At 39.1% G+C, this 14795-nt stretch overlaps 1 protein-coding gene across 9 annotated transcripts; it reads right to left on the bottom strand.

The window, feature by feature from the left end:
• Window positions 1-86: 86 nt before the first annotated feature.
• arfip1 (ADP-ribosylation factor interacting protein 1 (arfaptin 1)) lies at window positions 87-14747 on the bottom strand. 9 transcript variants are annotated; one of them, XM_071505102.1, is made up of 10 exons: window positions 14464-14722; window positions 12684-13069; window positions 8293-8394; window positions 6973-7081; window positions 6306-6407; window positions 4708-4820; window positions 4153-4374; window positions 3424-3581; window positions 2437-2611; window positions 87-2334 (listed from the first exon to the last, which is right to left on the bottom strand). In XM_071505102.1, the coding sequence occupies exons 2-10, from the start codon at window positions 13065-13067 to the stop codon at window positions 2176-2178; spliced, it is 1524 nt and encodes a 507-aa protein (XP_071361203.1). In that variant the 5' UTR covers window positions 13068-13069; window positions 14464-14722; the 3' UTR covers window positions 87-2175. The 9 variants fall into 9 exon arrangements, with proteins under 9 accessions (XP_071361203.1, XP_071361208.1, XP_071361204.1 ...); XM_071505107.1 differs by lacking the exon at window positions 12684-13069 and adding an exon at window positions 8469-8577; XM_071505103.1 differs by having other exon boundaries at window positions 14619-14722.
• Window positions 14748-14795: the final 48 nt, after the last annotated feature.

The following is a 14795-nucleotide window of genomic DNA, read 5'->3' as shown; positions in this document are numbered from 1 at the left end:
GTGGCCCATCTTCATGTTTCTTTGCTGGCCCCTGGGTGGGACTGTCCATACAAGCTACAACCATAAAACCTCAACAAAAGAGACACTTAAAGAAAAGAAACTTTTATTTTCCCAAAGAGGTTACACAACGTTTTGAATCCTTTTGAACTCAACATTTGTTAATGTTTCATTATTACAAAGGTAGAGATCCACTAGTACATACTAGTGCCAGCACATCATTCTGTGGGTCTTCAGGAAAAGAAAAAGCAAAAGCCAAATGGCTGCATTGGTCATAAACTACATACTCATGGTAAAATAGAGAAAATTACAAATATATATCCACCTATTTCAGGGAAATAATAGATTGTTGTACAAGATTCACACACTCAAACTGCTACAGTGAGCCATAGGAAAAGTACAAATCAACAAAGTGAGGACATGACAGCTGGTTATAAATACCAGAGAGCAAAAGTCCCCTTTGAAAAATATACTTTTATATCGCCCAGTGAAGGAAACTGTTAGCAGCTCAGGTAAAGTATGCTGGTCGTTTCAATTTACAAAAGACAAAATGTTGCTCAAGTTAATAGTATTTTGGTTTACACCTTACATATCATACAGTTCTTACAGTTCTTTTTGTAATTAGTCTCAAATGCATAAATGTGCATACGTGCAATATGGATAAATACCTTTGAGAACAGCATGTCTGCAAAAAGACTCTTTTTTTTTTTTTTTTTAAATGCATCTATTATTTTGTGTTGTTTGGAGTGTTCAGATGTGATATAGGCCATTTGACTATATCCTTGGTGTGTGTGTGTGTTTGTGCATGCGTTTGGTCCATTCTCTTCCATCAAGAGTTGGTCCCGAAATCTGGTAGTGTTTCCCATAAATAGGACCAATTAGCATCAAGGGAAAGAGAGGAACAAATTTATGAAATCAAGGCACATTTTGTCACATAAGGCTGGTCCTTCATTTTCTCTGGCGTTTAAGAGAATCAACACACCCATTCAGTCATGTGACATGGATTTAAACAATATAGGAAAATGCTAAAAAAGAAGAGGGTAATATTGATTAAAAAGCAGAAGAATGTCATCATATCATATTGTGGCATTTGTGGCACCACCATGACTTTTAAAGCTCAGTATTAAAGGAGCCGTTTGATATTTTGGAAAATACTTGTTTTCTTGCTCAGAGTTACATGAAAAGATCCATACAGTACTCCATAGTGTCATGTCTGTTTAATATGAGGCTAGAGCCAGCGACTGTTAGCATAAAGACTGGAAATAGGGGGATATAGATTGCCTGGCTCTGTCCAAAGGTACACAACCTCCCCATAAAACCACAACTAGATTTTTTTTTTTCTTCCTTTTTTACACTTTGGTTTTTGTATTAGCAAGGTAGGGAGATTTTTTTTTCACCATTGGACAGAGCAAGGCTAGCTGTGTTCCTTTGTTTCCAGTGTTTATGCTAAGATCAGCTAACCAGCTGCTGGCTATAATCTTGTATCAAAGTGACAAATATGAGAGTAGTGTTGATCTTTCCATTCAGCTCCCCCAAGGAAGCAATTAGCCAAACTTCCCAAAATGTCAAAACATCACTTTAATCAGAGTTTGTGATCAATTTGCATTTGCGTGATTAAGAAATCCGAATGCAATTTTGCCCCATTCATCACAACAGGTGTCAAGTCGAATCTTGAAAGCATACATGTCGAAAAAGAAACTTCCTCTTTAGACTTTCATAAAGCATTCATCCTCATCTAAGTCAGCTGGTGAGAGTAATGTAAATAACGTGAATGAAATGGCAGTTTTGATCCCGGTTGCTGCTCTTTCAGAGCCACAAATCCACCATGCTGGGATACAACATTCATATGCTGGAATACAAAAGGCCATTTACAGTTTCCAGATGTGTTTACTGCAGCAATTCCTGTTCAACTTTTTTGTCAAACAGTATAAAAGTGCATTTCCTATGATTTGAAATAACTGCAAAGAGGAAAAGAATTATTTAAGATCAAGAGTAAAACAGATTGTGGAGTTTTTTTTTCTTTTTTGCGTCTTTCATTAAAAGATTTACAATTCAGAGGTTTTGAAAGGCAGTGACTGTGGAGTTGAAGTGAGAAGAGGGTTTCCTGTAGTATTTTGTAGAATTTGACATTTCCTGTCAAAACCCCAAACTAAGCCACTATGGCTTTGAAAGGAGTGATTAGTGCTGCTCTTCCAGCCAAGATGGATTGTCCCCCCCTGGCATTTTCAACTTGATGTGGAACTGCTTGAGTGTCTCTTCCAGCTGCTGTTGGTTTCCAGCGTAGTATGCAGCTATAGCATTATGGAACAGGATGAGCTGGTTATGCAATACCTTTACCTGTATGGAAGCAGGAAAGGAGAAAAAAGACGATGAGCACATTGAAGTTAGATGCTAATAAGCTGGCACAGGTGTGTAGAGCAGAGCTAGCCTCTAGAAGACCTTATTCTCCTCCAGGAACTTCAGCTTGACAGAAACGTCGTTTCTCATCCTCTCGTACTTCTCACGGTGGATCTGGAACTGCTGCTGGGACAGCTCGATCTTGGGCATGGTGGTGGCATCACGTGGCCCCAGATTCAACTCCTCCAAGTCTGTGCGGTATGCATCATACTCCACCCTAGGATTGTGACATTATTAAAACACCATCAGAACTGTATAATGTGAGTACATGCATGACACAATATGTAAGGACACACATGTTGCACTACATTACTAAGTGCAAGGTTACCAGAAATGAACCAATGACAGGAGTAACCCCTGCACCTCAGCTCCAGTCCACAAGCTATATTTATTCAACAGAAGGAGAAATTTTGACAATGTTTTTTAAAGCTGCTCTAATCAATATTTCTATATTAGCAAAGTCTCAGATGTCTTATGTGTGTTATGTGCTTGTGTTATGTGAAAATGTTGCTCATAGTGAATTATCACCTGCCTCTGCAGGCCCACTTTAACAAAGCATTTTAGCATCTTTCAGCTCGTTGTTTTGGTTTTACAGTCAGCAATTTTACTTTTATGGTTCAGTCTCGTGGCTGTCGTCAGTGTGATTTTCAGATGCAGGCAGCTGTTTTCAGTAATAAAATAAACCCACTGTACGCTGCCTGTCCTGCACCGAATAACAGAAAGACACAGTTATCATGTAACTGATAAAAACAGTAGAGCATTTAGCAGCTCAAGAGCCACATGTTTTTCTAGAAGAGACGAAAAAAAAACCGAGCTAAACGGAGAGTGAATATTGGACATATTTTCCTCAGATGCGGGCAAACACTAACGTCTAAATAAGAAACTGTTTGCAAAGTTTAAGTTTGATAGGCAAAGTTTTTTGACCAAGCACAGGTCAAAAGATCCAGACAGGATAGAAATGTTTTCTCCAAATATTTCTATAAATTGGAGCTGGTGCACAGACAGAACAAACATATTTGTATGCATTACCTGGCTATTTCATACTGTTTGATGTTAACCATGGTGTCTTCAATTGTTTTGTCCACAAGTGTGTTCACACTGGAGATGAAGAAGTTGATGGCACCCAGCAGCGTCTCTCCATTTTTGGACAGAAGCTTTTGGGTGTCAGCATTGTAACCAAACTCCTCCTATGGAACACAATGAAGCACACATACAGGAGTATTAGTGGTTATTAAAACTGTATGAGTCGATAGTTCCACAGAGTGACCCGACCCACAGTACATGTAAAATAAAAGAAATAAGACACAGTACAACATATAGTACATTTATTTATTTGATATAACTCTAATGTATATTTATTAACGCAAAAGTAAAAAAAAAAAGCATTTATTATTCAAAACATGGAGCAACATATGTAAAGCCTGTAGCACAATCATAGGAAGTGGGAGAGGAAGTATACTGTTATAATGCATTATGCAGAGTCTATATTGCCTTTTAAGCCATTAAGTTTCTAGTTTAAAGTGCACACTGTCATGTGATATTTTATTAAAATAAAAATAAACAGTAACAGTAAAGCTCTATGGGATCAGAGTCGCTTCTGGGAAAACATAACTGTCAACCAGATGGCCCACAAGTCAATACATATTCTATATTATTTTCAGACTCTGCTGGTACATTAAGTTTAAGATGACAGCAAGACTGTTCCCTGAGTTATAACTAATCTGATTTATATTATTGTATCTAAATATATAGACTCACATGGAGTTCTGGTGACTTGAGGCTGAGGTCGGCGAAAGCATCGCCCAGCTGCCTCTGCGTCTGCATCATCTGGGACAGCTGACTGGCCAGCGTCTGCGCCAACTTTATCACATTCTGATACTTTCTCTTGTTGTCACGCAGGACTTCAATTTGAGCCTCCAGCTCCAGGTCCACGGTCCTCGAGCCCCGACCCAGCTTCTCTGACAGGATCTGCCTGGTACACTGCAGCGGAAAGCAGGCTTATTAACAAACAGACTGGTTAGAGGCAAACTGCATTTTAAAATACTTTGGATGGCTGTGGGGAGTTTGTGCTTAAGTCAAGAGAGAAAGGGGAAATGGACTGTGAAAGAGACAATTGAATGGTGTACAGCCAAACTACAAAGTCTAAAGCAAGAAAAGATATCAGTTATTGTGGATGTTAATTTGGGGTATAGTTCTCTGTTTCTGCCAACATCCTAATTAACCGAGAGAAGATAAAGATGATGATGCTAAGGCTGAGAGATGTAGCAGAATAAAGGCAGGACATAAAAATAAATCAAGGACAGAGAGGATTACTTTATACGTGTTGATGCTCCACTTTCTCACTAGGTCCAGTTTTTCCATGGCTGGGTTCTTTAAGTCATCTGAAAGGACCACCGCTCCACTCTTTGGCTGTGCTTTCATTGCGCCTGGACAATTAAAAGTCATTCACTTAGTGAGTGATTAAGTTATTGGATTTGCAGGCTAGAAAGCTATGGTGAAAATTAGGGAGGTACATGTCAAGTGTTATAATTATCAAACAGTGTAATTAGATTGTCTTATAGACACTGAAACTTCAACAAGCCAAATGCTGAATTAAAAGGCATTAGAAGACACCGATGACATCAATGATTATTCAGTTCAAAATGACAATACAATTAGTCATGATTATCCACTTTAAAATGGCTAACAATCACAGCAAAAGTGATAGACAGTGCTTCATTGTGTTTGGGGCACAGAGGGGAAATACTGAAAGATATGGAGCCCCAAAAGTGACGAAATGTAGATAAAGGTTATCGGGCAAGTCAAAAATAGAGCTGACTACATCAAGAAATAATATTGTTCAATAATTAGAATGTAGTGTAAAAAGAAATATGAGGCCATGTATTTTTAGCCAACAAGCTAATGCTAAGAAATTAGCTAGCTAACTAATGTTTCATCTTCAGATGTGTGTGTCTCTCTTCATTAAGTTGGACCACATTTAAAATTAGTCCTGGATTTTAATGTCTCTTTCCTCATAATGACAAACATGCTAAACTAAAGAATTCTAAGAAGCTTTAGCTTGCTAACTTTAAGTTAAGTATTTGCTTGTCAAAACTGTATACATTGTAATAGCTAAAGCTTGAACGCTTCAGCTATTGCAAGAGTTATACAGAGGTGCTACGGTAGTTTGCAGCGTATAAATGATTAACATTATGTACACTGTAGCTTTATAAAGATTGGTAGCTTCAGCGAAGTACCTAATATCAGCTGAAAGGGCTGATGCTCATTGTGTTTAGCAGCCAGTGTTTTCAGTTAAATTTTGTGTTGTGGTGGTAAAAATAAATAGATTAAAAGATTTTTACCTTGCTATCATGAATTGATCAGAGGTTAAAGGCAAATTTTTAAATGTATATTTCTTTTCGCACTCCATTTTAATTATTTGACTAACAATATTATTCAAATAATTCAATATTATTACTCCTGTTGCTCTACAGAGTGAGACTATGGGTGCCAACTTTTGCAAGGACAAAGGTTGCAAGCAGGAAAACCCACTGAGATTAAATGTGAAAGCAGTTTTCTTTCAGGCCAAGCAAATGCTTTATGCATCAAGGAGTTGCATCAGATCTAGAAATCTTGAAGTCTAGATCTTAGAAAAGCGACTCTAAGGACTATATAAACACTTATAATAGCCACTGCAAAGCAGAAAACTACTTCAGTTAGCCCAGACTTATGCATAGGCAAAGTTTGGAGAGCAAATAAACAAGAAAGGAGAAGAAGACAGGTTTGATTTTGAATGGGGCACAGCCTGTGGGAACAAGGAGAAGGTAAGAAACTGATGAAAACCAAGAAAGGTACAGTAGATTGTGGTTAATTTAGTGTGCAAATGGTGATGATTCAGTATCATCTTGTTCATGCTCCATCGCTGCGGGTACCTTTCTCAGCCTGACTATCACTGGAAGAGCGTGCCAGGCGGCTAGCAACAGCTGAGCTGGGAGCTACAGGTGCCACGGGAGACGTGGGCAGGCTTGCTGACCCTGGGAGATATTCAGAGTTATGATTCATTAGTATGTCACCCTCCTGCCTGCACAAGTGTAAGGGGAATTTCGCATTGATGTTGATTTCCTGTGTGTTTTTTTAATTACGGTGGCTCTCCCCATGTTGCGGGAAGAACGTTTTAATGAACAAAAGCCTTCCTCATCCAGTGTAAATAACATGGAAAATAGCCATGGCAACATTGTGGTAAACGGGGCTACAACAGCTTGCTGCTCTATGGAGAGATTTTTATTTGCATTTGTAACAAGGGCGTGATGATGAAAAGGAAAGGAGGGTCACAACCTGGAGATCAGAAGAAACTCATTAAATTCAATTGGACGTCCACCTTTACAAATTCAAATGTCTGCCTTTCATATTATCAAAAAGCAAAAATGGAGCCACTGGGAATACATGGAGAAAAGGTGGTTTGTAAACACAGAATGCTGCGAAGCAATCAGATACTATAACAAGCTGACAGGCCTGATAAGTTTCTAAGTTGCATCACAAAAGTGAGACATACACAAAAACTCAGACGACAATAGTTGAAATAGGGAGTGAGGTGTTTACCTTTGAATGGTCCTGATTCAATGATGCCCTCTGTTGTTGAAGCAAAGTTGCTGGAGGTGACACAGGACTCTGAGAGGTTTAGGGCTCCAGGGCCAGTGGAGTAGGAGTCCTATGGAAACATTCAAACAGGGATTATATTGACAGGCTTAGTGGTTCCCTGCAAACAGGCAGCAATGCAGCATGTAACTGGTTTGGTGTACTTTGTGAGATCCACCCACAAAAAAAGGACAAAAATATACAAATACTGAGTGAGATCAGCTTTTATCTTTGGTTAAAACATCACTAACCTTGGCTTAGATGTCACAGTTACTGTTTTGGTCCACCATTCCTGAAACTACTACACAATTAAAGCCATAATAACTTCTCTGAGTGTTTAATTGTAAATCAGGTGCACTTGCTTTCTGCAGTCTGGTAACTTTTACCAATATTAAGAGAAAATATACTTAATTTAAACTTTTGAGTCTTAAGTGTGCTGTGGGTGCTGCTATAGCTATATTATAAATTGTGGATTTGGAAAAATGTATGATTGTACAGAAGAAACCATTTCAATATACAGCTAAGTCCCTTGGGCAATTTATAAATTCAATTCCAAATAAAACCTTTCAAAGCTGCCTACATGCTTATGTCTGCTGTGTCTTCCCTGCCACAGGTCGTCAGTGTGACAGTGAGCCATTAGGAGTAAACAGGAGGCCATGTGGACGCTCTGCCAGCTCAGTCAGATTGATGAGAGACAGAGGGTCGCCTCAAGTCTCCATCAAAATAACTTTGACTGTCCGAGTACACCACTGCTGCACAGTATGAAACCTGTTGTTTATATCTTTAACAATTTGACTTTTAATCAACTGCATAAACAACTACTTTGACAACTGATTAATTGATGAAGCCATTTTTTCAAGCATAAATGCCAACATTTTGCTGGTTCTAAAGTTTCAAGACTTTATACTTTCTTCAATATATATATCAATAAACTGAATATCTGAGTATCTGAGAATCAACCTGAATACATCTCCTTACACTAAAGGAAATCATAAAAGATTTTTTCCCTGTTTTGGGCGATTGCTGATGAAAATAATTGTTAGTTGCAGCCCCACTATTTTGCGTACATTACCAAAGAAAAAAAATTGCTAATTGGGTTGCACTGTTAATTTTCACCCAGGAGTAAAGTGGATATCACAGACACAGATATCATAACAACAGGATGTGTTGTTGTCCAAGACATCATCTTTAAACCCAATGACCTTGAGGACCTTTTCGACAATGTCTAAGCCAATTATGTGGTTTTGAGGTGCTGCTCTCAAAAGTCGCTAAAGAAACTCTTACCCTCTGGAAAACTGTCTCAGGGCTCTGATCCAGGTCTCCATTGCTGGTGACTGGAATCTCAGCGGCTGAGCTTCTATGGGACTCCTCAGCCATTGTGCTTTCCTATAATGGGGAAGGTGAAATGAAGCAGGTTATTGCTCAGAGCTTCCCCTGACAATCTTAAAGAGAGGGATCACCTTCAAGAGAAGAGGACTCAGGATCCACTCGTGGGACACATTAGCTGTGGACTGCCATCTTGTGGACACTGACACAGTGGAAACTATTGCCCTCGGCCAGGATTCAATTCTGGTAATTATAGTTATTCAGTGGAATTACAGAGATGACATGACAGTATGTTAACAACATGCACAATTTTAACTTCTACTCTAATCTAATGATAACAATCAATATCCTACGTACTAAATCCTAAAAAGGTTCAAAACAGAAACATAATATGAAGATATGACATCTAGCTTCACTCCTCACATTATGGTTTAAGAAATGAAACAGTAAACAGTTCGATTATTTAACATTACTATACTTAAAACATACTGTAATTACAGTATATAGATAAAAATATCATGGCACTGGTATCTAAATTGTATCAAAATCCAGGCAAATTACTGCAAAAATGTGCCTGTGTTCTGGCCCACCCATCCTCTTTCGACTGTTCCTTTCATTCATTCACAAGACAGGATGAGGAGCTTGGTGAGCTTTAAGTCAGTTGTGTAGCAGCATTACACCATTTCCCAACAACTGACATCAATTTTCAACACTCCTCTAGTTTACAACAGTGTTTCGTTACTAAATATAGCACGTTTGAATATGTTGGCAAGGGCATGTCACCAGTCTAACCCTTTACATACATTCATTCCTGATGTGGTGGAGTATTATACACACATTATCTTATATTAAGTGTGGCATAAAGCTATGTAAAAAGGGGACTCAAGCAGTTATCCTTAACATCTGCTGCTCTCCCAGAAAATGCAATGTTCTACAGTGACATCAATTATTACAGACCACATTAAACCCTTTGTGTCATAGTTTAGTCATGTTGTGGTCTTATTTTAAAAGACTTGTGCCACAAGAGCACACATGGGACAAAAGTCTTCTTAACCTTGAATATAATAACAATCATGTTATTATTTTTATGACAACACATAGATCGTGGCCCCTGTAGATTAAAATGACAAAGTGACTCATTGGCTAGTTTAGCTACATATTTACATGTTGGCTCCCACTTCAAGCCACAGGGTGGAGACAACAGTTGGCCACGAGTTTTGTTTAGACTATAATAAACTGGCTGCTGTTGCTGCAGGCTGAAGATACAGCTGTGCTAGTTTTAGTACATTTTTTTGAATCTTATCACTGTGGACTTGGGAACTAGGGCAGTTACCGAACCACTATATAGCCCTGTGTGTGAGTGTTGTAAGGCTCAACGATTTAAAGGTGGTTTATTTTGATTATTGACACACGTGGCAAAGGTGGTACCTCTGCATCTTTTTTGTTTTTATTATTACTTATCAGTAAATCTTGATTTGCATCTTTGAACATGATCCTTCACCTATGGACCTTAACCAGTGTGTAAATAATGCAAATAGCTACCAGATCACCAGGTAACAAGATCTGGATTTGGTTTAAACTGACTGACTGGTTTCACTGTGTTAGCAAAAAAAAGTGAGTTTAAATCATGGGATTATATTAATAACACATACTTCAATATGTCAAAACTAGCAGGTTAATCTACTTAATTTAGTTAATTATGTCTTTAGTGACCACAAGGTACAACTCCTCACGGTACTGGGTATAAATATCTGATTCTACTACAGACTACGAATGAATTCAATTGTCCTATATTAATATCACGATACAGTATTTATAACCTGATAGCTTCTTAAACAAGTTTAACTTTAACTGTACTTAAAATAATAGTCAAGAGGGTTGATAGATAAAAAAATTACACCAATAGTTCACAAACACATTAAAAAGAGTTAAAGTGGTCTTAGAGAAGAAGGCTGGACGTAAAGAAACCGAGTGTGTTGGGATGTTTGCCATTCTGGGAATCAAAAACATTGTCTCTTTAAAGCCAGAATCCATTACAAAAGACTTCTGATATGCTCAACCAGAATATAACAAATTACAAGAAGGGCCAAAGTCAAGCTCTATAAAATGATTTCATGGTGTCATGCATGACAAAGACTTTAGGCTGAGCGCTGTCACGTAACAGACACATAAATACTTAAACGCCATATGACGCCGGCATGCAGGCAGGCAGGCAGCACAGACACTACTAAGCTTGTCTAACCACCTACTGCAGATAAGACAGACTCCTGCCTGATAGTCCTGCTCTCTGACACCAAGTGTAAACAGGCTGTCTGCCACAGGGACATCTCTGATTACATGCATTTTAAAAAAAATGCTGTAAATAAAGACATATTGTAACTAAATATGCTAACCAGCACTGTTTTGCCTTCACCTGTTTAGCTGCAGCTGAACCATATCTATCCATGAATGTGGATTTAACAGTCTTCTTGTACAGCAAAACATAATGGAACTAATTTAACAATAACCCCACAGATGATCAGGGGTCTCAGAGCCAAAATGATCCCACCCACCATCTGCAAACATTCTGCAGGAAAGCTTGCTAGTAGTGTCAGCTTTGTGGAGCAGGGCTAGTAGTTAAGTGGTTGCAAATTAATCAAGGGGCAAGGTATGGCGTGCCATGGTTTGTCATTCCCTACAGCTCAGTATCCTGGATACAAGCTAACCTGACATGGGAGAGAGGGATGGATAACAACAATGAGCTATTGTACAATTAGCTGTGTCAGCCAAAGTGGGAAGAATCATGTCTTGCCTCTCAAACTGTGGAAGAACATGACACAACCATGTTGCACAATGCCGGGTTCAAGCTGTAAGACCTGAAAATTCTGAATTACAACTGTTCTATGTTTAGGGTTACTCAATGATGTGGATTTTTTTTTTTTTTTTAAGAAAAAGAAAAAGAAAGAGGAGCTTTTATTTTAAAATTGTGCATTCTGCAATATGACGTACAATACTGGCACTGAGCCTGCAGTCTGAGGAGTCACACATTCCAGCAACACAAGAAATGTGGGACTGCCTGAGAATGTGCAGCCAGGAGTTCAAATCCATCTCACTTACCCAGTCATGTGACTGACAGCATGTAGAAGTCAAGAGCTCTATGTGCACCCAACTTACACACGGGGAAACATGATGAGAAAATGGTATAATTTACATAATGCACACTTTCACTTACACACACAAAGTCAATGTCCAACAGAAGAAGGCAAAGATTGAGTGTATAAGTAATCATGAATATTATAACTAACAAATAATGTCTCAGTGCCTCAAACATGTCATAATAATACATATATAATACACTCCTTGAGCACTTTATTAGGGACACCTGAACACCTTCTTTCTAATGCAATTATCCAAATATGTGGAAGCAGTGTAATGTATAAAGTCATGCAAATACAGGTCAGGAGCTTCAGTTAATGTTCACGTCAAACATCAGAATAAAGAAAATGTGAATGTTTTCCTGGCTCATTTTGGGTCACTTAATACCAATCAGTAATTATCTGAATGCCACAGCCTATTTGAGTATTGTTTTTGACCATGTGTTTCAATTTATGGCCACAGTTTACCATCTTCTTATGGCTACTTCCATTATGATAATGCACCATGACACAAAGCAACCATCTCAAACTGGTTCCATGAACATGAGTTCAGTGAACTTCAGTGACCTCCCCAGTCACCAGATCTGAATCCAGTAGAACACCTCTGGTTTCAGATCTGGTGACTGTCATAGAACAGGAGATTGGCAGCATGAATGTGCAGAAAGTATGTGATGCAATCATGCTGGGCGTCTACACAATATTATTTTGGTGTTCCTAATGAAGTGCTTGGTGAGTGTACTTTGTATAATAAAGACAAATCACTCTGAGGTAAGGCAGCGTTAATACAAGGCAGAAAATTGAGCAAAGCTTAGCTTGCCCCAAACACAGAAGGAACATCATAGAGCAGCACACTAAAAATCAGAAAGAAAGCCACCAACTGCACCAAGAGCAACAGCTACATAACAAATGTTTCTCTAAGACCTCCAGCAAAGCTGAATGAAATCTGAACACACTATTACAAACACAAAAGGGAGAAACAAACACAATCACTTTATGGCTATGAGTCAGACTCATGTTGATGATTATATCAGATGGAGCGTGACAACAAAATTCAATCCAATAATAAATTGATTCAATAAGAAAGAGACCGCCACCACCAGAGCAAATCAAGCTTACAACAGCAACATGAACAGATGCGGAGTAAGGAAGTGCAAGATGATTGGCTAGAAGGCCAGTGCTAAAAGGCTGATTGACCAAAGGGAAGGTAAATATCACCTTTGTTTCAGTGTGAGAATCTCCACTTTCCGCTGGTGTTTCAGCTGTTTCAGCATGATGATTTGTCTTGTGTCCCCCTTTGTCTGCACTGCCAGACATGTCTGTAGCATCACCTTCCCTGCACGTCACCACCCCCTCACTCTGAATGCCCTCATCCTTCTCCTGAACATCCTTGTCACCGTTTTCTGCATTTTCTTCACCACTGTCAATATCAATTTCGTACAGCTCCTCATCTTTGTAATCTCTTCCCCTACTGTTGTCTACACTATCCTGTTCTACATCCTCACTCGAACCTTCCTCTGCTTTGTCAGCATCCTCACAATCCATCTGAGGGTCCTCGGCTGAGGTCCTCTCCGATTCAGCCTCAAGACTAACTTCAGACATACCTGAAAACAGACAGATAGAGGGGTATGAATAGGTCCTATCAAGCTGGCTGTTTTCTCATAGTGCACCAGTACCCAGGCCCCAGTTTGTGCTGGTGTGTGTATCACTACAATCAAGAGCTAAGCATCTGCTTTTCTGAAGGATAAATCCCTGTTTAACAACACTTACTGCTGTTTGGGAGGTTTTTCCAGAATCTCCCAAGATTTTTCAAGGCATATGAATGGAAAAAAATGTTGTTACACTGCTTGACAAAAAAGATTTTTAACTTGTTTCCCAAGTATTTTTTATGATGGTACCTGGAAATGCCATACCTCCTGGCTTGTTTTGTTCAAAACAAGAAAAATACTGATGTGTTGTTGTGTTTAAAAATATCAATTATTGAAAGTAACTTTGATATAGAGAAATATAACTAATTATAAAACTTGTTTAATAGATAGATATTTCTCCATATGAATGAGTGTACTGCACACTCATACATATATGCATACAAATAAAAACCGATCAGCAAATTTAATTTTGACTTACTTCCTACACATCCAGCAGAGTTTTATTGGTAATTTAATGACAATACATTAGAGGCCCAAGCTGAGGCTATTGTACTAACCCCTGCATCTGCAAGGCAGCTAACTTTGACTTGTTTGTGCTTCACAAATATACTTATAGTATACTATATGGCTTGTTGATCTCAATCAATTAAATATATAAAGACAGGTATATATCAGCGGTCACTTTAAACACTAGAGCAATTATTGCCTTGGATATGGATAAACAGATGTGAGCTAACTGCTGGCAATGCTATGCTAAAGTGTGCACTTCCAGGTTTCCAGCTCTCTACATGAAAATATGGTGCATTCGTCTCTTGGTTACTGAGTTACGTTTATGACATTACATAGGAATCGAAGTGGAGGCTAATGCTTCAACATTACAGGTGTTGTCCCGATGTTTCCTCTTTACCTCTCTGTAGCATCACACACCGGAACTGGCTCTTAGGGTTAGCACAGGTTAGGAGAACTACCTGTTGCCGCACGATCACGTGACTAACGAGGGCATCCAAAAGTGATAAAAAACACTTTTCAATGCTGGACACATAATTATAATACAGTTGTTATATTGCAGGGTAAAGGATAAGTAGACAGGATGTGTTTGGAAAGCTTCACCTCCCAGTCAGCTAGCATAAGGCTGACCACTAATTTGAGTTAACGCCAATCGATCAGAGCCGTTGACGTGTTGTTAGCTAACGTTAACGTAGCTCAACAACCGGCAACACGGATGACGAACGGAGGGAAAACTTCACCAAAAGCACTTTGAATTGTTAAAAGTTTTCTAACTATTTCGCTAGATATGCAGCTGAACGCCATGAGGGAATGGCGATGATCAAAACTTTAGTTAACATTACCTTCCTGCGGCCGTGGCTAACTATTTAGCAGTGAACTGTTAGCCGTTGTGGTAGTTCACTTAAATCCTGCTCGGTGGTCCGTGCCGCGCCGCACTGGACGTTTTCCTGAAAGATGTACGCCTGCTGTGAATGCAAACGTCAAACAGATATATTACCAGCTTGTCATCGGTGGTCCTTGACTCTCCACTACCTCACCAGTCTTGATGACTGAACCCCGGAAAGACTGAGCCACTCTGCGGGCCCTCGGCTGTCATCTGAGGCAGACCTCATCATTTACTGTATGCGCTCTCCCCCTGCTGTTGAGTTATGGTGTTTGCACTTTGCATCTAAGC

The sequence above is a fragment of the Trachinotus anak genome, unplaced genomic scaffold, assembly GCF_046630095.1.
Source record: "Trachinotus anak isolate AG129_WGS33_773 ecotype Australia unplaced genomic scaffold, CSIRO_AGI_Tana_v1 ptg000019l, whole genome shotgun sequence".
NCBI classification, from domain to species: domain Eukaryota; kingdom Metazoa; phylum Chordata; class Actinopteri; order Carangiformes; family Carangidae; genus Trachinotus; species Trachinotus anak.
The sequence above is the reverse complement of the archived record's forward strand: the minus strand, read 5'-3'. Positions and strand labels throughout refer to the sequence as shown.

Coding starts and splice junctions, on each gene's coding strand:
- arfip1 (XM_071505102.1), bottom strand. CDS start 13,067: ATGTCTGAAGTTAGTCTTGAGGCTGAATCGGAGAGGACCTCAGCCGAG. Junction 4,375..4,707: donor GGAGCATCAACACGTATAAA/GTAATCCTCTCT, acceptor TTTCCGCTGCAG/TGTACCAGGCAGATCCTGTC. Junction 2,335..2,436: donor AGTTCCTGGAGGAGAATAAG/GTCTTCTAGAGG, acceptor GCTTCCATACAG/GTAAAGGTATTGCATAACCA.